Below are 21414 nucleotides of genomic sequence, written 5' to 3'. Positions count from 1 at the left end.
TGTAAAGAAGTATGACATGGACTTCTGTGAGTGCAACTATAGCTAAAGACTATGGAGTATTAGTAATGATACTCTGTGTACTCAACACACAGAGAACTACATCCTATCTATAACTGAACTTTAATAAGAAACGTGCCTGTATGGTGAGTTAATACAAGATGTTTGTGAGTAAACACGGTATGTTATTTTTCAAAGAAGACTTTTTTTTTTTATCTCTGAGTGTATATTTTAAACTAAGAGGTTTCAAGGGAGTGTGTATCTTGTGGGCGACTGCAACTGCAATTTCAACTTCAAAGAAACTATCATCCTCTGCTAACCAAATACATTTTTGCAGTGGCATGTCTTTGTTCTTGGCAGTTCAAAGACATGGCTCTTCAGTTTAACAGCTGAGTAACATGTGTGCCATTACATAAATGCTTATGAATATTGCTTGTTCTAAGGGTTGACTTCTAACAAGGCCTTGCATTTCTTGACAAGTGGTTTTCAAAATGTGTTTTCCACATGTTCATGGAGATTCACATTTGCCAAATGGAAATGACATCATTTTTACCTTTTTCAATAAGGTTATGAGTGCCATTTATTTCCAAGGGGATATCTGCCCAGAGACTGGGATAAAAGCACCTGGCATTTCCCTTTGGGAGTGTCTGCCTCCTTCCCAACCTGAGCCTGTCCCAAGTAAAGCGTCCCAGCTTCCATTCATGAACTGAGACCAGGTCGCTCTGTGTGTGTGTGTGTGTGTGTACTCACGCGCCCATGGTGCTCATGTCGAACTTGTACTGGCGGAAGCTGTTGATGCCGCGCAGGGTGATGGCCTCGATGTGGTAGCGCAGGAAGAGGCCGTGGTCCCCCTGGGGCCGCCCCGAGCCCTGCTTCAGCACCATCAGCAGCAGCGTCTGCAGCGAGTGCAAGTAGGCCGGCAGGGAGTCCCAGTCCGAGCGCTGCAGCTGGACAAGAGGCAAGGAAGACGGTCAGAGAGTCAGGCAGGGGTCAAAGTGGGCCCTTTGATCTTAAGGATATTGATGGCTCATAGGAAGAGACATGTCCGGACAAGTAGATTGGGCCAGAACCATTTAGGGCTTTATAGGTCAAACCAGCATTTTGAATTGGGCTCGGTAGCATTATTTATTTATTTATTTATTTGCAGTATTTATATTCCGCCCTTCTCACCCCAAAGGGGACTCAGGGCGGATCACATTGTAAACATATAAAGCAAACATTCAATGCCATATAACATAGAACAGAGACAGAGACAGACACAGAGGCAATTTAAACCTTCTCCAGCTTCCAGCTTCCTGAGGGTATTCTTGATTATTTATTTATTTACAGTATTTGTATTCTGCCCTTCTCACCCCGAAGGGGACTCAGGGCGGATCACATTATGTGCATATAGGGCTAACATTCAATGCCCATAAACACATCGAACCGAGACACACGCAGAGGCAATTTAACCTTCTCCTGAGTGGATGTTCGATTCTGGCCACAGGGGGGAGCAGCTGCTGCATCATCCACTCTGATGGCACTTCCTCACTTCCTCATTCCAAGGTTGTAAATTAGTTAAACTTGCCTCCCCACTTTTTATAAGTGGTACCTTATTTCCTACTTGATAGATGCAACTAGCATATCGGCAGCCAGTGGAGCTGGCTTAGCAGGGGGGTAGTACGCTCCCTGTATGCCGCCCCAGTTATTAATCTGGCTGCTGCCCGTTGTACTAGTTGGAGCTTCTGGGCCATCTTCAGAGGCAGCCCCACATAGAGAGCATTGCAGTAATCCAAACGGGATGTAACCAGAGCGTGGACCACCGTGGCCAAGTCAGACCTCCCAAGGAACGGGTGCAGCTGGCACACAAGTCTGAGTTGTGTGAAGGCTCCCCTGGCCGCCGCCGAGACCTGGGGCTCCAGGCTCAGCGATGAGTCTAGGGTCACCCCCAGACTGCGCACCTGGGCCTTCAGGGGGAGTGCGACCCCGTCCAGCACAGGCTGTAACCCTATTCCCTGTTCAGCCTTACGACTGACCAGGAGGACCTCCGTCTTGTCTGGATTCAGTTTCAATTTGTTGGCCCTCATCCAGTCCGACACAGTAGCCAGACACCAGTTCAGGACCTGGACCGCCTCCTTAGTGACAGATGGAAAGGAGTGACAGAGCTGGACATCATCTGCGTACAGATGACACCTCACCCTGAAACTCCTGATGATCTTTTTTATTGGATAACTGTTTTATTGCTGTGTTTTGATATTTGATTGTTTTATCGGGCAAGGCCCCATGTAAGCCGCCCCAAGTCCCTTCAGGGAGATGGGGCGGGATATAAAAATAAAGTTATTATTATTATTATTATTATTATTATTATTATTATTATTATTAATTATTATTATCATCTCTCCCAGCGGCTTCATGTAGATGTTGAACAACATGGGGGACAGTATTGACCCCTGCGGGACCCCACAAGTCAATGGTTGTGGGGCCGAGCAGGTGTCCCCCAATGACACCATCTGGGACCAACCCTCCAGGAATGAGTGGAGCCACTGCAGGACAGTACCTCCAAGTCCCATTCCCGTGAGGCGCCCCAGAAGGATACCGTGATTGACGGTATCGAAGGCCGCTGAGAGGTCCAGCAGAACCAGCAGGGACACTCTACCCCTGTCCAGCTCGCGGCGAAGATCATCGACTAAGGCGACCAAGACTGTCTCGGTACCATGCCCCGGCCTGAAGCCAGACTGTGCTGGATCCAGAAAATCGGTGTCTACCAAGAATGCCTGGAGTTGTGTGGCCACCACACGTTCCACGACCTTGCCCAAAAAGGGGAGATTGGAAATAGGCCGATAGCTGTCCAATGGAGTGTTTCCTCTGCAGGTATCACAGCACTGCAGGCACTCTGGGGTGCAAAGCCCTCCTGGTCCTTGTGCCCCTCTCCTCCTGCACCCACCTTTCCCTGGATGGTGCAGAGCAGGTTGTTCTTCTGGCAGAAGGAGTAGAAGAGGTTGACCAGGTCCAGGTTGGGCAGCTGCCCGTTCAGCCCCTCCAAGGCCACGTCGAAGCTGGTGATGACGTCGCTGCTGAGCTCCAGGGAGAGGGCCGCCTGGATGGCCCCCGCCCGGCCCAACATTCCCGAGGAGTGCAGCTCTGGGGAGGAAGCAGCGGGGGACAAGGTCAGATGGGGCACGTGAGGAGGAGGAAGATCAAGGGCTGCTTCGCCCAGCATCTGAGTCAGAGGCTAGCAGAGAGCGGCAGCCTGACACTGAGGGATCCCCCCCACCCCCGCAGAGCCCCTGGGAAGGAGGGAGGAAGAGTTGGGGCAGGAGCAGGAGCTCCAGGAAGCAGACCAGGAGGAAAGCAGCCCAGCAATTAAGGCTGCAATTAAAGACTGATGCCAATTAAGGACATGAGTCTCTCTAGGGAGAGAGGGCAGTCTAGAAATAAATAAATTATTTTATTATGACACAGCAAACAAGATAGATATGCTGGATTTCCTATCACAAAATTACAAGTCGAACACTTCCCAAGTGTCTAGGACTGATTATTATTATTATTATTATTGACACAACGACGTTGTATGACACAGCAAACAAGATAGATATGCTGGATTTCGTTTCACAAAATCACAAGTCGAACACTTCCCAAGTGTCTAGGACTGTGTGATGTATTTTCGGATGATGCGTGCAGATCCCAGCAGGGTGGCCTTTTGCAGTTGGCAGATCGTAATTTTGTCAATGCCTATTGTTTCCAAATGCCGGCTGAGATCTTTTGGCACGGCACCCAGTGTGCCCATCACCACCGGGACCACCTGCACTGGTTTCTGCCAGAGTCTTTGAAGTTCAATTATTATTATTATTATTATTATTATTATTATTATTATTATTATTATTATTGTTATTACTCAACTGAGGAGATCTAATCGATTGGCTCTGAGGAGGGCAACAGGGGAGAGTGCTTGGGAAAGTGGCATAAATAGCTGGAGGCTGGAGCCGATAGTTGCTGGGAGCAACGTTTGTGGAACTGATACAGACCAAATCTTTGTTGGTGAGCTCTTGGATGGAACTTTGACGTTGGTGAGTGGGCTACATTTTGGACTACGGCTTGAGTTGTCAAGATTGTTTGGTTTTAACCCTTGGAAAGAACTCTGGGCTCTTTGTATGCTTTGCCCTTGTTGGACTGCTTGCTGTGTATGACTATGGACAGCCTTTGACTACGTGACAATGAGCGGCTGTGTCAACCGAGATCCTGTGTACAGATCTTTGATAGGGGGAGGGAAGGAGACCACTGCTAGGAACCCTAAAAGTAAATCCATGAGAAGCTGCCCCTTGTGTGTGCTTGTGTTTGTTTGTGACAGAGAGAGAGAGAGAGAGAGAGAGAGAGAGAGAGAGAGAGAAAGAGAAAGAGAAAGAGATAGCGGGAGCTTGGCATTCCTTGGCTCATTCTCCTTCTGGAGCCGCGCTATCGTGTTTTGTCTTTCAAGAACAGCCTTAAAACACTGTGGTAAGTAAATGAAAACTGCTTTACTTCAGCAAACATAAAGTACAGCACATTCAGTAGAATAATGCAAAAAGAAGCAAGGAAGTCTTAGGGCAAGGACAGTCTCCGATAAACTCCCAAATAAAACAGTAGCCTTACTTCAGACAAAGAAACAGCAATAAATCCAGATGCAGACTTGAAGCAGGCACAAGGTGAGTCAAGTGAAGGCATTAGAGTCAGTTTGTTACCAGCAAGAGCTGGCTGCACCTGCTTCTGCTTTATAGCTCTGAGTCCCCTCACAGCTGCTAGGGCGGTTCGTACTTACTCAGCTGCATTTCTGGCAGCTATTCTAACTGAATGACATCTCTGCTCTGTTTCCTTTCGCCTCTCCTGAAATGAGGCTACTTCACTTCACTTCACTTTATTTCCTAATTAGTCGCTCTCCACCAGAGTGCTCCGAGCGACTTACAATTTAAAATATCATTCCACAATATAAAAACATTCAACATACAAACATTCAACAGTGACTATTTGGCAAATTAGATCTGATTTACTTAAATGCACAACCAAACAGCCAAGTCTTGAGCGCTTTTCCAAAAGGTCACAACTCCGACATTGCTCTAACATATGGAGGCAATGAGTTCCACAGAATTGGAGCATCGGTCGAAAAGGCTCTACGCCTTGTAGCTTCCATGCGTACCTCCCTAGGACCCAGTACGTATAGGAGATTTTCCTGGGAGGATCGAGGTGACCACTGATGAATAAAAGGAATGAGGCGGTCCCTAAGATATAATGGTCCTTGGCCATTTCGAGCTTTAAATTTACTTGCAAAATCTCCTCCTCCGATTCCAACTCACCCTCAGATACTTGAACACTTTCCTGCTCCCTTTCCTCTTCTGAAGAAGAGGAATCCCTAACACACACCAGGAAAGTGATCAAGGACTGCAAAGAAGCCAAGGAAAGACATGAAGTCCCCTTGAACAGAGGCCCAGTGGCAAAAGAAGCGGGGCACATGCTGTATCTGCTACTCCCTCTGGCTGGACAGCTCTATTGTGGAGACACCAAGCACACTCCCCTCCCAGAAGGAAGCTGCTTCCTCAGGTGAACCCGCTCAGTGAGGCCTCCTCACCTGTGACGTTGACATCGTGATAAGCCTCCAGCCAGGCCTCCATGCCAATCAGGTCGTGCTCGTTCACCAAGAAGATGATATCCTTGGCCCAATAGATCTGGCCTAGTAAAGAACAAGAGAAGCATTGTCTACAAGGCCATCAGCACAGCCGGACCCCAGAAGGCAGCAAATCGGAGGGAGGGATTGGGGGGACGGGACGTGAATGGAGCAAAAGGGCAGCTGGGATGTATTAAGATGCTCTCCACACAGGGACTTCTCCATAAGCTTCAATATCTCAAAACAAGCTGCAAGTGTTTTATCTTCAAAAAGATGGGCCTTCCACTCATCATTTTAATTTTAGGAATATTTATTATTTATTTATTTGCTACATTTATACTTATTTTATATCAGAGCGGCTTATAAATTAAATTTACATACAATATTGTATTATTAGCATAGTACAATACTGGCAATAAATTACTATATTGTACTATATCAATATATGGTAATATTATTAGTAATATTACATGTAAAATATAATATATAATTAATATTATTATATTGTATTATTAGTATATCGTATTACAATATAATATTAGGAATAGAAGGTATTTATTTAGAAGGAGAAACACTGTGAAGGATCAACATGATATAGTCAGATCCGCACATTCACTGTGGACAGGAGCATAGGACCACCACAATAGTGGGGAAAGAGCATTTAAAAACAACACTTTTAAATCCAAAACATTCTCCTATGGCCAACTTCTTCCAGATATTGACTACTGAATTGCACTGAAGAACCTAGAAATTAGAAACATGTTCTTTCTAGATCCCCCAGCATGATTTTAGGCCAACTTCTGACAGAAGTTGACCATGGCATTGTACTGGAGGACCGAGACATTTTTTAAAATTTAGGCTATTTTTATCCCGCCTTTCTCCATAAGGCTGACCCAAGGTGGCTTAAAAGCAGAATACAAACAATAAAATCCATCAATCAGGAAAACACAATAAATAAAAACAAAAAACAACAGTCAATAAAATTCCACATTTCAGATAAAACCAAGTCCTTTACAACCTGGCCCTTCTTACATTGAAATCTGCCATACCACTCTATAGTTGATTTCCATCCCAGGATTATTGACGACAAAAATGGTTTGGATAATCCAGAGGCTTGGATAAGCGAGGCTTGGATAAGTGAGACTCTACTGTATATGTGACTGTAATTCACACATTGTGGCATTTTACGTTTTTGGGACAGCATGACAGCAGTGGGTACCCAGTCCATGTTTAAGTGTGAATTTGACATTTCCATTTTCTTACTACTGGTGTTTTAATAGTTGTTCTATGGTTTTTAATATGTGCATTTAATGCTGAACCTCAGGAATGAGAAACTTCAGCCCTCCCTACCGGCTGTTAGGAATTGTGGGAGTTGATGTGCAAAACACCTGGAGGGAGGGCCGAAGTTGGCCCATGCCTGCTCTGCCTTGCCTCAAACCATGAGGAAAGGCAGGTAACTACAGTAGAGTCTCACTTATCCAACGTTCTGGATTATCCAACGCATTTTTGTAGTCAATGTTTTCAATACATCGTGATATTTTGGTGCTAAATCGTACATACAGTAATTACTACATAGCATTACTGCGTATTGAACTACTTTTTATGCCAAATTTGTTGTATAACATGATGTTTTGGTGCTTAATTTGTAAAACCATAACCTAATTTGATGTTTAATAGGCTTTTCCTTAGTGCTTCCTTACTATCCAGCATATTTGCTTATCCAACATTCTGCCGGCCCGTTTATGTTGGATAAGTGAGACTCTACTGTTTAAAAGGACACTTGAGGCTGATTACAGGCCCCTGAGCGTGAGCCTGGTCACAGCTTTGAGAAGGAACCCACGACCGAAAGGCCCCAAGACGGGCAAAAGCACCTCGGAAGTAGGAGGCCAGGGCCAGCATGAGCCCCACGGCCTGGTTGTTCTGCTGCCCGGGGCTGCAGGGGACGCTCAGCACCAGGGACTCCGTGCTGGCCCCCCGGGGGGCCCTCAGGATCCCGTACACGTTGGTCCCCTTCACCATCTGCAAAGAGAGAGAGAGAGAGAAAGGGTGTTAGGTTTTACAATATACTGAGTCATGCACTGCTAATGGGCTTCTATTGGGAATCATTTGGGGAATGTGTTTGGGCCTACTCCAGGTGATTGTCAATGATGCAATCCTGAGTTTGGGTTGGGTCAATTAGTTGGTAACCAATCAAGGATTACTATGTGTAAATGTATTGTATATAAGGAACCATGTTCAGTGTATTTTCCCTCCCCCTTTCCTTTTGATGCTGTGAAGTCTATATGCAATTAAACCTGTCTACAAGGACAAGATACTACGTTCTGTGGTAAGTCTGTAATATCATCTAGACTGGGGGAAAGACAGTAGTAAAAACTGACAATGGCCGGGCATGTGCTCAAGTGTCTACTATGGAAGCAGACTGGAAGACTGAAAGTACTGAGCAGGTGTAAGCTACTGGAAGGCGCTGAGACTCTGCAAGTATAAAGTTAAGTCTTATCAAAGGGCGTTGGAGGAAGCTCTTCTCCCACGGCCCCGGCCCCTCCCCGGCCAATGCGGCCCACGTACGTATCTCTCTCGCAGCTCATCCGGGAAGGGCAGCGTCCGGGAGAAGGTCTGCTTGTACACCTCCAGGCCCAGGTTCCACATGGTCTTCTCCAGCCAGGCCACCGGCATCCCTCTGAAGACAAGGAGGGCAGCAAGGACACCAGAGGCTGAGTGGGGGGCTTTCCACACAAGATCCTACACTTGGAGAAGACCTTCAAAGGCCATCCAATCCAAGCCCTTTTATTCCAGACAAGGAGGCACAACCCAAGCCCTCCCAGCAGAGGACTATCCACCCTCTGCCTAAAGATTTCCTGAGGAGGAAACTCCACTGGACTCCAAAGCAGCATATTCCATTGTTTATTTATTTATTTATTTACAGTATTTATATTCCGCCCTTCTCACCCCGAAGGGGACTCAGGGCGGATTACAATGAACACATATATGGCAAACATTCAATGCCAATAGACAAACAACATTCAGTTTTAGACAGACACAGAGGCATTTTTTAACATCTTTCCAGCTTCACGATTCCGGCCACAGGGGGAGCTGTTGCTTCACCGTCCATTGGTGGCTGTTCTTCCTCTTCTTTTCCTCGTGAGCAGTTTTATGGTGTTGTAGATTAGTTAAATTAGCCTCCCGCATAAAGCGTCTCTAAATTTCCCTAATTGACAGATTCAACTGTCTTTTGGGGCTGCTAGGTCAACAGCAAGCCGGGGCTATTATTATTATTATTATTATTATTATTATTATTATTATTATTATTATTATTATTTATGGTCGGAGGCTTAACCCGACCCGGGCTTCGAACTCATGACCTCTCGGTCAGTAGTGATTTATAGCAGCTGGTTACTAGCTAGCTGCTAGTAGTTTCTAGTAAGCTAGCTAGCTGAAGTTTCTAGTAAGGAGCCTCCGGTGGCCTAGGGGATAAAAGCCTTGTGACTTGAAGGTTGGGTTGCTGACCTGAAGGCTGCCAGGTTCGAATCCCACCCGGATGAGCTCCCTCTTTCAGCTCCATCTCCATGCGGGGACAGGAGAGAAGCCTCCCACAAGGATGGTAAAAACATCAAAACATCCGGGCAATGTCCCCTGGGCAACATCCTTGCAGACAGCCAATTCTCTCACTCCAGAAGCAACTCCGGTTGCTCCTGACACACACAAAAATAAATAAAAAGGTTCCTAGTGTTGAGGTGGAATCTCTTTTCTTGCCACTTGAACCCATTGCTCCACTGTGTTTCTGGAGCAGCAGAAAACAAGCTTGCCCTCCCCTCAATGGGACATCCTTCCACATATATGATGCAGCAGCTCAAAAAAAGCAATGGGATTTTGGGCTGCATTAGAAGAAGTCTAGTGTCCAGATTGAGGGAAGTCCTAGAGGGCAACTAAAAGCATCCAAGGTCTGGAAGTCCCTTTTACACTGCCATATAATATCCAGATTATTGAACAGACTCATATAATCCAGTTCAAAGCAGGTAACGTGGATTATCTGCTTTGATAACCTGGATTATATGGCAGTGTAGAAGGGGCCCTAGTTTGGCACCAGGATTGTTGCTGTTCAACTTAGAGTGATGAAAAGAGGAATAAGATTTTGGGTTGCTGTGAGTTTTACGGGCTGTAGCATTCTCTCTTGATGTTTTGCCTGTATTTGTGGCTGGCATCCTCAGAGGTTTGTTCAGAGGTCTGTTGGAGGCGAAGCAAGGGGAGTGTGTATGTATGTGTGTGTGTGTGTATATACCAATGATGGGCAACCTAGCATGACTTGGGTGGTGTGTCACTTCGAGAAAAAAACCCATAATTTTGCAATATGTGTAGTTTAAATAACAAAAATATATAGTTGTAATATATAACTGTATTCAATAAATCAAAAACTATTTACTACCATTATTTCCATGTACAACAATCTATGGTACCACTTGCAGTTTCCATGCTGATTTCTCTCTATTCTAGTTTCAATGTAGTCATGAATAATGAATAATATAATAATAATATAATAGTAATAATATGATAATATACTATATATATATATATATATATATATATATATATATATATATATATATATATAAAATGTAATGTGCATAATTCCCATGGAGTAAACAACAAAAACACTGGACCAAATCACACCAAATTTGGCCACAAAAGACATAGTCATCCAATCAATCTGCATGCAGCAGCGTGTCAGCAAAAATGGCTAGGCGTGTCAGTGCTGACACGCGTGTCATAGGTTGGCCACCACTGGTATATACAGTAGAGTCTCACTTATCCAAGATAAACGGGCCGGCAGAATCTTGGATAAGCGAAAATGTTGGATAGTAAGGAGGGATTAAGAAAAAAGCCTATTAAACATCAAATTACATTATGATTTTACAAATTAAGCACCAAAACATCATGTTTTACAACAAATTGACAGAAAAAAGCAGTTCAATACACAGTAATGTTATGTAGCAATTACTGTATTTACGATTTTAGCATCAAAACATTGCAACATTTACTAAAAAAACATTGACTACTAAAAGGCAGACTGCCTTGGATAATACTGAACATTGGATAAGTGAAGCTTGGATAAGTGAAACTCTACTGTATGTGTGTGTGTGTGTGTGTGAAATGTCTAGGGTGGAATGTCCTGGTATATATACACTCCACTTGCCTCATTTCCAACAGACTGCTGAACAAACCTCTAGGATGCTTGCCACAGATGCAGGTGAAAATTCAGGAGAAAATGCTGCTGGAACATGGCCATACAGCCCGAAAAACTCACAGTAGCCCAGTGATTCTGGCCATGAAGGCTTTCAACAATAAGGTTTCTTTTCTTTTCTTTCCTTCCTTTCCTCCTCCTTTCCTTCCATGCCTCACCCTGCCTTCTTCTTGTGTCCGGCGAACTCCCGGGCGTAGGAGAGGGCGCGCTCGCCATGGACGAAGTGCTCCTCCACCATCGTGGAGCCCATGGCGTTCTCCGACATGTAGATGCGCAGCGTGAACGGGTGGAAGGCCAGGCCCAGGAACCAGCCCAGGCCCAGAAGGAAGCTCACGATGCTGCAAAAGAAGAAAGAAGAGAAGGGAGAGTGTTGGTTGGAAATCAGAGACACTAGCGAAAAAATGCCCTCCTCCTATGTAATGATGCATCCATTTTCCCGACAGTAAAAGACACTAAATCCTAGAGTTAGAAAAGACTACAAGGACCATACAGGTCAACCCCCTTCTACCAGTCAGGAAGACACAGGTGGTCATCTAGTCTGCCCTGACAGTTTTAAGCATGAATTTTAAACTTGTGTCTCATGTTTAATCTCTTGTTATTTATATTTATTTATATTTATTACAACATTTGTTATCTCACCCTTCTCACCCAAAAGAGGATTCAGGGCAGCTTACAATAAAACACACGTATATAAAAATATAAAATACAATACAAATCAATTAAAATAGTTAACTAATTATTAATCTCTGTTATTTATATTTATTTATATTTATTTATATTTATTACAACATTTGTATTCCGCCCTTCTCACCCAAAAGGGGACTCAGGGCGGCTTACAATAAAACACACGTATATAAAAATATAAAACACAATACAAATCAATTAAAATAGTTAACTAATTATTAATCTGTTATTTATATTTATTTATATTTATTACAACATTTGTTATTTCGCACTTCTCACTCAAAAGGGGACTCAGGGCGGATTACAATAAAACACACGTATATAAAAATATAAAACACAATACAAATCTGTTGTCGAAGGCTTTCATGGCCAGAATCACAGGGTTGTTGTATGTCTTTCGGGCTGTGTGGCCATGTTCCAGAAGCATTCTCTCCTGACGTTTCGCCCACATCTATGGCAGGCATCCTCAGAGGTTGTGAGGTATGGATAAACTAAGTCAGGAAAGGAAAGAATATATATCTGTGTAGAGTCCAAGGTGTGGCAAGAGTTCTTTGTCACTGGGAGCCAGCATTAATGTTTCAGTTAATCACCCTAATTGGCACTGGAAATGTTTTGTCCCTTGCCTGGGGGCATCCTTTGTTCAGTCAAGCCCTCATTGTGTTGGTTCCCATCTACTGTTTTGATTTTGGAGTTTTGTAATACTGGTAGCCAGATTTTGTTCATTTTCATGGTTTCTTCCTTTCTGTTGAAGTTGTCCACATGCTTGTGGATTTCAATGGCTTCTCTGTGTAGTCTGACATGATAGTTGTTAGAATGGTCCAGCATTTTTGTGTTCTCAAATAGTATTCTGTGTCCAGGCTGGTTCATCAAATGCTCTGCTATGGCTGATTTCTCTGGTTGAATTAGTCTGCAGTGCCTTTCATGTTCTTTGACTCTTGTTTGGGCGCTGCGTTTGGTGGTCCCTATGTAGACTTGTCCACAGCTGCATGGTATCCGGTAGACTCCTGCAGAAGAGAGAGGATCCCTCTTGTCCTTCGCTGACCGTAGCATTTGTTGGATTTTCTTCGTGGGTCTGTAGATAGTTTGTAGGTTGTGCTTCTTCATCAGCTTCCCTATGCGGTCAGTAGTTCCCTTGATGTATGGTAAGAACCCCTTTCCTCTGGGTGGATCTTTGTCTTGACTCTCGTGCCTTGTTCTTGGCCTTGCAGCTCTTCTGATGTCTGTGGTGGAGTATCCATTGGCCTGTAGAGCCCAGTTTAGGTGGTTGAGTTCACCTTGGAGGAGGTGAGGTTCGCAGATTCTTTGTGCACGGTCTGTCAGGGCTTTGATTGTGCTCCTTTTTTGACTTGGGTGATGGTTGGAGTTTTTATGAAGGTATCTATCTGTATGTGTAGGTTTTCTGTAAACTGTGTGGCCCAATTGTTGATTGGGTTTGCGGATGACCAGAACATCTAGAAATGGCAGTTTTCCTTCCTTTTCTTTTTCCATGGTGAATTGGATGTTTGGGTGGATGCTGTTAAGATGGTCCAGGAACTTGCTGAGTTCTTCCTCTCCATGGCTCCAAATTGTGAAGGTGTCATCTACGTATCTGAACCAAACAGTTGGCTTTTTTGGTGCTGTTTCTAGGGCCTGTTTCACCATTGCCTCACCACTAGCTACTTTCAGTGGGACACTGGATTCTATGAACAGAAGGATGGAGTGGCCATGGGGAGCCCTCTCAGCCCAGTAGTAGCAAATTTCTATATGGAATACTTTGAAAAACAGGCCCTAGAAACAGCACCAAAAAAGCCAACTGTTTGGTTCAGATACGTAGATGACACCTTCACAATTTGGAGCCATGGAGAGGAAGAACTCAGCAAGTTCCTGGACCATCTTAACAGCATCCACCCAAACATCCAATTCACCATGGAAAAAGAAAAGGAAGGAAAACTGCCATTTCTAGATGTTCTGGTCATCCGCAAACCCAATCAACAATTGGGCCACACAGTTTACAGAAAACCTACACATACAGATAGATACCTTCATAAAAACTCCAACCATCACCCAAGTCAAAAAAGGAGCACAATCAAAGCCCTGACAGACCGTGCACAAAGAATCTGCGAACCTCACCTCCTCCAAGGTGAACTCAACCACCTAAACTGGGCTCTACAGGCCAATGGATACTCCACCACAGACATCAGAAGAGCTGCAAGGCCAAGAACAAGCCATGAGAGTCAAGACAAAGATCCACCCAGAGGAAAGGTGTTCTTACCATACATCAAGGGAACTACTGACCGCATAGGGAAGCTGATGAAGAAGCACAACCTACAAACTATCTACAGACCCACGAAGAAAATCCAACAAATGCTACGGTCAGCGAAGGACAAGAGGGATCCTCTCTCTTCTGCAGGAGTCTACCGGATACCATGCAGCTGTGGACAAGTCTACATAGGGACCACCAAACGCAGCGCCCAAACAAGAGTCAAAGAACATGAAAGGCACTGCAGACTAATTCAACCAGAGAAATCAGCCATAGCAGAGCATTTGATGAACCAGCCTGGACACAGAATACTATTTGAGAACACAAAAATGCTGGACCATTCTAACAACTATCATGTCAGACTACACAGAGAAGCCATTGAAATCCACAAGCATGTGGACAACTTCAACAGAAAGGAAGAAACCATGAAAATGAACAAAATCTGGCTACCAGTATTACAAAACTCCAAAATCAAAACAGTAGATGGGAACCAACACAATGAGGACTTGACTGAACAAAGGATGCCCCCAGGCAAGGGACAAAACATTTCCAGTGCCAATTAGGGTGATTAACTGAAACATTAATGCTGGCTCCCAGTGACAAAGAACTCTTGCCACACCTTGGACTCTACACAGATATATATTCTTTCCTTTCCTGACTTAGTTTATCCATACCTCACAACCTCTGAGGATGCCTGCCATAGATGTGGGCGAAACGTCAGGAGAGAATGCTTCTGGAACATGGCCACACAGCCCGAAAGACATACAACAACCCTACAATACAAATCAATTAAAATAGTTAACTAATTATTAATCTCTGTTATTTATATATATTTATATTTATTACAACATTTGTTATCTCGCTCTTCTCACTCAAAAGGGGACTCAGGGCGGCTTACAATAAAACACACGTATATAAAAATATAAAACACAATACAAATCAATTAAATTAGTTAACTAATTAATTTATTTTTTGTGTCAGGAGCAACTTGAGTTGCTTCTGGAGCGACTAATTAATTACAGCAACATTCATAAAATACAATACTAAATAGCAGATAGGCACAATCAGATCTAAAAATACTAGTCTATCAAATTGAGTTCCAGCACACATGATAATACAGTAGTCTCACTTATCCAAGCTAAACGGGCCAGCAGAAGCTTGGATAAGCGAATATCTTGGATAATAAGGAGGGATTAAGGAAAAGCCTATTAAACATCAAATTAGGTTATGATTTTACAAATTAAGCACCAAAACATCATGTTATACAACAAATTTGACAGAAAAAGCAGTTCAATACGCAGTAATGTTATGTTGTAATTACTGTATTTACGAATTTAGCACCAAAACATCATGTTTAACAACAAATTTGACAGAAAGAGCAGTTCAATACGCAGTAATGTTATGTTGTAATTACTGTATTTACGAATTTAGCACCAAAATATCACGATATATTGAAAACATTGACTACAAAAATGGCTTGGATAATCCAGAGGCTTGGATAAGCAAGGCTCGGATTAGTGAGACTCTACTGTACTTAATGCTGCTAGTGTTGTTCGAAGGCCTGGTCCCACAACCAGGTCTTAACTTTCCTACGAAAGGATAAGAGGGAGGGAGCCTGCCTGACTTCGCTTGGGGGGGCATTCCATAGGCATATTTTAACATGTATTTTAAAGAAATATGTCTTAAATGTTTATCTTTCATAGAAATATATTTTAATGTACAGTAGAGTCTCACTTATCCAAGCTAAACGGGCCGGCAGAAGCTTGGATAAATGAATATCTTGGAATTTTTTTTTTTGGTGTCAGGAGAAACCGGAGTTGCTTCTGGAGTGAGAGAATTGGCCGTCTGCAAGGACGTTGCCCAGGGGACGCCCGGATGTTTTGATGTTTTACCATCCTTGTGGGAGGCTTCTCTCATGTCCCCGCATGGAGCTGGAGCTGATAGAGGGAGCTCATCCACACTCTCCCCGGGTGGGATTCAAACCTGGCAGCCTTCAGGTCAGCAACCCAACCTTCAAGTCACAAGGCTTTTATCCCCTAGGCCACCGGAGGCTCCAATATCTTGGATAATAAGGAGGGATTAAGGAAAAGCCTATTAAACATCAAATTAGGTTATGATTTTACAAATTAAGGACCAAAACATCATGTTATACAACAAATTTGACAGAAAAAGTAGTTCAATACGCTGTAATGTTATGTTGCAATTACTGTATTTACGAATTTAGCACCAAAATATCACGATATATTGAAAACATTGACTACAAAAATGGCTTGGATAATCCAGAAACTTGGATAAGCGAGGCTTGGATAAGTGAGACTCTACTGTATTTATATACAGAATTTCTACTTGCAAAAAGAAAAAAGTAACTTTTGTATAAAGTTGGATTAAGAATCCATGGGATAATAATATAAAACTAAGGTAGTTAAATAGGTGAAACTACAAAACTAAAAGACAGGAAAAACAAAAGGACCACATCCAGAGCTCTGGAAGTAACAAGGACATTAAAGCAACTGTATACGTGTAAATTATAAGTTGTAGTTGTTGGTATTTCTTTCTTTTTTTCTTTTTCTTTTGGATGTTTCAATATTGTCAGTCACCTTTTATGTCAATGTCACCCTTTATGTCGATGCTACTTAACCTGTCTCCCCCCCCCCCCCCCAATACCCTGACCTCTTGTATGTATTTTACTATATGGAGAAAATGAGAACTCTTATTGTAACAAGAAATATATATCTATATATATAAAAGGGTAATGAAATTTCGGCCTAGGACAAAACAACAAAACTACACATCCCAGAAACACTAAACTTGGCAGCACAACCCCTCATCCATGCCTCTACGTTCATACTACAAAAAGCTCCAGCTACTCCAGAAAACGGCCAGGCTTTGAGACTGCAAGGCTATTCACTGCTATTCCACCTGGCCAACAAAGGGCCACACAGCCCGAAAGACATACAACAACCCTGTGATCCCGGCCATGAAAGCCTTCGACAACAGATTCCCATAAGCCACAGCAACGCGTGGCCGGGCAAAGCTAGTACTATATATTTCAAGAAATAAAAACTATATATGAAAAATGAAGAATTTCTACAATGTTTATGTAAGTTGCTGCGAGTTTTCCAGGCTGTCTGGCCATGTTCCAGAAGCATTCTCTCCTGATGTTTCACCCACATCTATGGCAGGCATCCTCACAGGTCTGTTGGAAACTAGGGATGCGTATCTTGGCTTTCTGCTTGATGCCCTCTTTAACTTTGGTAAATAATAATAATAATAATAATAATAATAATAATAATAATAACAATAATAATGGCTTTGTTTTTGTACCTCGCCACCATCTCCCCAGGGGGACTCAAGGCGGCTTACATATAATAATAATAATAATAATAATAATAATAATAATAATAATAATAATAATAATGTTTATTTATATCCCACCTCCATCTTCCCGAAGGGGACTCGGGGCGGCTCACAGCAAAATCAGATACATAACAATGATAAAATAAAATATGAAACATCAAAGAACAATAGTAAAAACCAATAATAATATATAAAAAGCAGCCAAAAAAAACACTATATATAGGACAGAAAATCCTATATATAGGACAGAAAAACTATAGGAAAGAAAATCCAATAGACATAAAAGGAAACAACCCATTAAACAAAACCATCGTTAAAATAAAATAAGATAAAATATACCGGTAGGTATATATAATCTGTTATTGCTATTGTGTTATTGTTATGCATTTGTTTTATTTTGCATGTTTGCACTATTGAATGCTTTTGTGAGCCGCCCCGAGTCCCTTAGGGGAGATGGTGGCGGGGTATAAATAAAGTTTATTACAGTAGAGTCTCACTTATCCAACACTCGCTTATCCAATGTTCTGGATTATCCAATGCATTTTTGTAGTCAATGTTTTCAATACATTGTGATATTTTGGTGCTAAATTCGTAAATACAGTAATTACTACATAGCATTACTGCGTATTGAACTACTTTTTCTGTCAAGTTTGTTGTTAAACATGATGTTTTGGTGCTTAATTTGTAAAATCATTACGTAATTTGATATGTAATAGGCTTTTCCTTAATCCCTCCTTATTATCCGACATATTTGCTTATCCAACGTTCTGCCGGCCCGTTTATGTTGGATAAGTGAGACTCTACTGTATTATTATTATTTTTATGCCAGAGACGAAAACCCAATGGTGAAATAGATTCCTTCCTTGGAACTTTCTACAGCCCTCCTTGCAGGGGTTTTGGACTCCAACTCCCAGCATTCCGAACGGCCTCAGGCCCCTTCCTTTTGCCCCTCAGCCGCTTAAGCGGCTGAGGGGCAAAAGGAAAGGGCCTGAGGCCGTTCGGAATGCTGGGAGTTGGAGTCCAAAACACCTACAAGGCCCAAATTGGCCCATAGCTGGGCCAGAATATCCCTAAATGTGCCTCTAGGCCCCTCATCACACCAACCAGGCCTCAACTAGGCCTCAAGTCCCACAAAGCGGCATCAAACCGCGTTAACCCCGCCGTGTGGAAGCACCCTGGTGGAGAATGGAAGCGGGGATTCAATGGAGGGGGTGAAAGGGAGGTCTAGACGCCCTCGAGGGACCCACCAGAGCGGGGCGTTGAGGCGGAGGACGAGGCGGGACAGGGCCCGGCGCCGGTACGGGTCCGAGAGCAGCCCCATGGCCGCTGCGACAGTGACAGGGCCCACTTCCGGTCCCGCCCACCGGAACCGGAAGTCGGGTCCTTCGCCTCAGGATTTTGTGAGGAAATGAGGCCTGCTTCTTCCAAAAGCCTCCTTAAAGTGATGAGTACAACCGAGCTGAGAGGCCCCTGGGCGTGTGCAGAGTGCGTTTGGCTCTCTTCTAGGCTGGAGAAGGAAGGTAGAGTAGTCACCCCATTGACTTCCATGGAAGTTGTAGTTTCCCAAGGCCTCCAGCCTCACAGAGGCCTCCATTAAAAGCATTCAGTCCTGGCAGTTTAAAAGTGGGCTAATTGTGCAGTGTAGATTCACCCTTGGCTCTCTTCTAGGCTGGAAAAGGAAGGGAGTGTAGCCACTTCATTGACTTCCATGGAAGTTGTAGTTTCCCAAGGCCTCCAGCCTCACTGAGGCCTCCATTAAAAGCACTCAGTCCTAGCAGTTTAAAAGTGGGCTAATTCTGCAGTGTAGATTCACCCTTGGCTCTTTTCTAGGCTGGAGAAAGAATGCAGTGTGGCCACCCTTATTGACTTCAGTGGGAGTTGTAGTTTCCCAAGGCCTCCATTAAAAGCACTCAGTCCTGGCAGTTTAAAAGCGGGCTAATTCTGCAGTGTAGATTCACCCTTGGCTCTTTTCTAGGCTGGAGAAGGAAGGCAGTGTGGCCACCCCATTGACTTCACTGGGAGTTGTAGTTTCCCAAGGCCTCCATTAAAAGCACTCAGTCCTGGCAGTTTAAAAGTGGGCTAATTGTGCAGTGTAGATAAACCCTTGGTTCTCTTCTAGGCTAGAGAAGGAAGGTAGAGTAGCCACCCCATTGACTTCCATGGAAGTTGTAGTTTCTCAAGGCCTCCAGCCTCACTGAGGCCTCCATTAAAAGCACTCAGACCTGGCAGTTTAAAAGTGGGCTAATTCTGCAGTGTAGATTCACCCTTGGCTCTCTTCTAGGCTGGAGAAGGAAGGCAGTGTAGCCACTCCATTGACTTCCATGGAAGTTGTAGTTTCTCAAGGCCTCCAGCCTCACTGAGGCCTCCATTAAAAGCATTCAGTCCTGGCAGTTTAAAAGTGGGCTAATTCTGCAGTGTAGATTCACCCTTGGCTCTCTTCTAGGCTGGAGAAGGAAGGCAGTGTAGCCACTCCATTGACTTGCATGGAAGTTGTAGTTTCCCAAGGCCTCCAGCCTCACTGAGGCCTCCATTAAAAGCACTCAGTCCTGGCAGTTTAAAAGTGGGCTAATTCTGCAGTGTAGATTCACCCTTGGCTCTCTTCTAGGCTGGAGAAGGAAGGTAGTGTAGCCACTCCATTGACTTCCATGGACGTTGTAGTTTCTCAAGGCCTCCAGCCTCACTGAGGCCTCCATTAAAAGCATTCAGTCCTAGCAGTTTAAAAGTGGGCTAATTGTGCAGTGTAGATTCACCCTTGGCTCTCTTCTAGGCTGGAGAAGGAAGGCAGTGTAGCCACTCCATTGACTTCCATGGACGTTGTAGTTTCTCAAGGCCTCCAGCCTCACTGAGGCCTCCATTAAAAGCACTCAGTCCTGGCAGTTTAAAAGTGGGCTAATTCTGCAGTGTAGATTCACCCTTGGCTCTCTTCTAGGCTGGAGAAGGAAGGCAGTGTAGCCACTCCATTGACTTCCATGGAAGTTGTAGTTTCCCAAGGCCTCCAGCCTCACAGAGGCCTCCATTAAAAGCATTCAGTCCTAGCAGTTTATAAGTGGGCTAATTCTGCAGTGTAGATTCACCCTTGGCTCTCTTCTAGGCTGGAGAAAGAATGCAGTATGGCCACCCCATTGACTTACATGGAAGTTGTAGTTTCCCAAGGCCTCCAGCCTCACAGAGGCCTCCATTAAAAGCATTCAGTCCTGGCAGTTTAAAAGTGGGCTAATTCTGCAGTGTAGATTCACCCTTGGCTCTCTTCTAGGCTGGAAAAGGAAGGGAGTGTAGCCACTTCATTGACTTCCATGGAAGCTGTAGTTTCTCAAGGCCTCCAGCCTCACTGAGGCCTCCATTAAAAGCACTCAGTCCTAGCAGTTTAAAAGTGGGCTAATTGTGCAGTGTAGATTCACCCTTGGCTCTCTTCTAGGCTGGAAAAGGAAGGGAGTGTAGCCACTTCATTGACTTCCATGGAAGTTGTAGTTTCCCAAGGCCTCCAGCCTCACAGAGGCCTCCATTAAAAGCATTCAGTCCTAGCAGTTTATAAGTGGGCTAATTCTGCAGTGTAGATTCACCCTTGGCTCTCTTCTAGGCTGGAGAAAGAATGCAGTATGGCCACCCCATTGACTTACATGGAAGTTGTAGTTTCCCAAGGCCTCCAGCCTCACAGAGGCCTCCATTAAAAGCATTCAGTCCTGGCAGTTTAAAAGTGGGCTAATTCTGCAGTGTAGATTCACCCTTGGCTCTCTTCTAGGCTGGAAAAGGAAGGGAGTGTAGCCACTTCATTGACTTCCATGGAAGCTGTAGTTTCTCAAGGCCTCCAGCCTCACTGAGGCCTCCATTAAAAGCACTCAGTCCTAGCAGTTTAAAAGTGGGCTAATTGTGCAGTGTAGATTCACCCTTGGCTCTCTTCGAGGCTGGAAAAGGAAGGCAGTGTGGCCACCCCATTGACTTCCATGGAAGCTGTAGTTTCTCAAGGCCTCCAGCCTCACTGAGGCCTCCATTAAAAGCACTCAGTCCTAGCAGTTTAAAAGTGGGCTAATTCTGCAGTGTAGATTCACCCTTGGCTCTCTTCTAGGCTGGAAAAGGAAGGGAGTGTAGCCACTTCATTGACTTCCATGGAAGTTGTAGTTTCCCAAGGCCTCCAGCCTCACTGAGGCCTCCATTAAAAGCACTCAGACCTGGCAGTTTAAAAGTGGGCTAATTCTGCAGTGTAGATTCACCCTTGGCTCTCTTCTAGGCTGGAAAAGGAAGGGAGTGTAGCCACTTCATTGACTTCCATGGGAGTTGTGGTTTCCCAAG

General features: G+C 44.1%; 1 protein-coding gene across 1 annotated transcript in view; it reads right to left on the bottom strand.

The window, feature by feature from the left end:
* gpaa1 (glycosylphosphatidylinositol anchor attachment 1) overlaps nucleotides 1–18509 on the bottom strand; it is a 34827-nt gene extending 16318 nt beyond the window's left edge. The window contains exons 1-7 of the mRNA XM_062979835.1: nucleotides 18375–18509; nucleotides 11006–11185; nucleotides 8177–8288; nucleotides 7483–7630; nucleotides 5576–5677; nucleotides 2921–3117; nucleotides 748–944 (exon numbers count right to left, since the gene is read on the bottom strand). Coding sequence (XP_062835905.1) covers nucleotides 748–944; nucleotides 2921–3117; nucleotides 5576–5677; nucleotides 7483–7630; nucleotides 8177–8288; nucleotides 11006–11185; nucleotides 18375–18448 — 1010 coding nt within the window. The 5' untranslated portion in view covers nucleotides 18449–18509. The remainder of the gene's footprint in view (nucleotides 1–747; nucleotides 945–2920; nucleotides 3118–5575; nucleotides 5678–7482; nucleotides 7631–8176; nucleotides 8289–11005; nucleotides 11186–18374) is intronic.
* Between the last annotated feature and the right edge of the window lie 2905 nt (nucleotides 18510–21414).

This window comes from Anolis carolinensis, chromosome 4 (assembly GCF_035594765.1).
Source record: "Anolis carolinensis isolate JA03-04 chromosome 4, rAnoCar3.1.pri, whole genome shotgun sequence".
Lineage (NCBI taxonomy): Eukaryota > Metazoa > Chordata > Lepidosauria > Squamata > Dactyloidae > Anolis > Anolis carolinensis.
The sequence above is the reverse complement of the archived record's forward strand: the minus strand, read 5'-3'. Positions and strand labels throughout refer to the sequence as shown.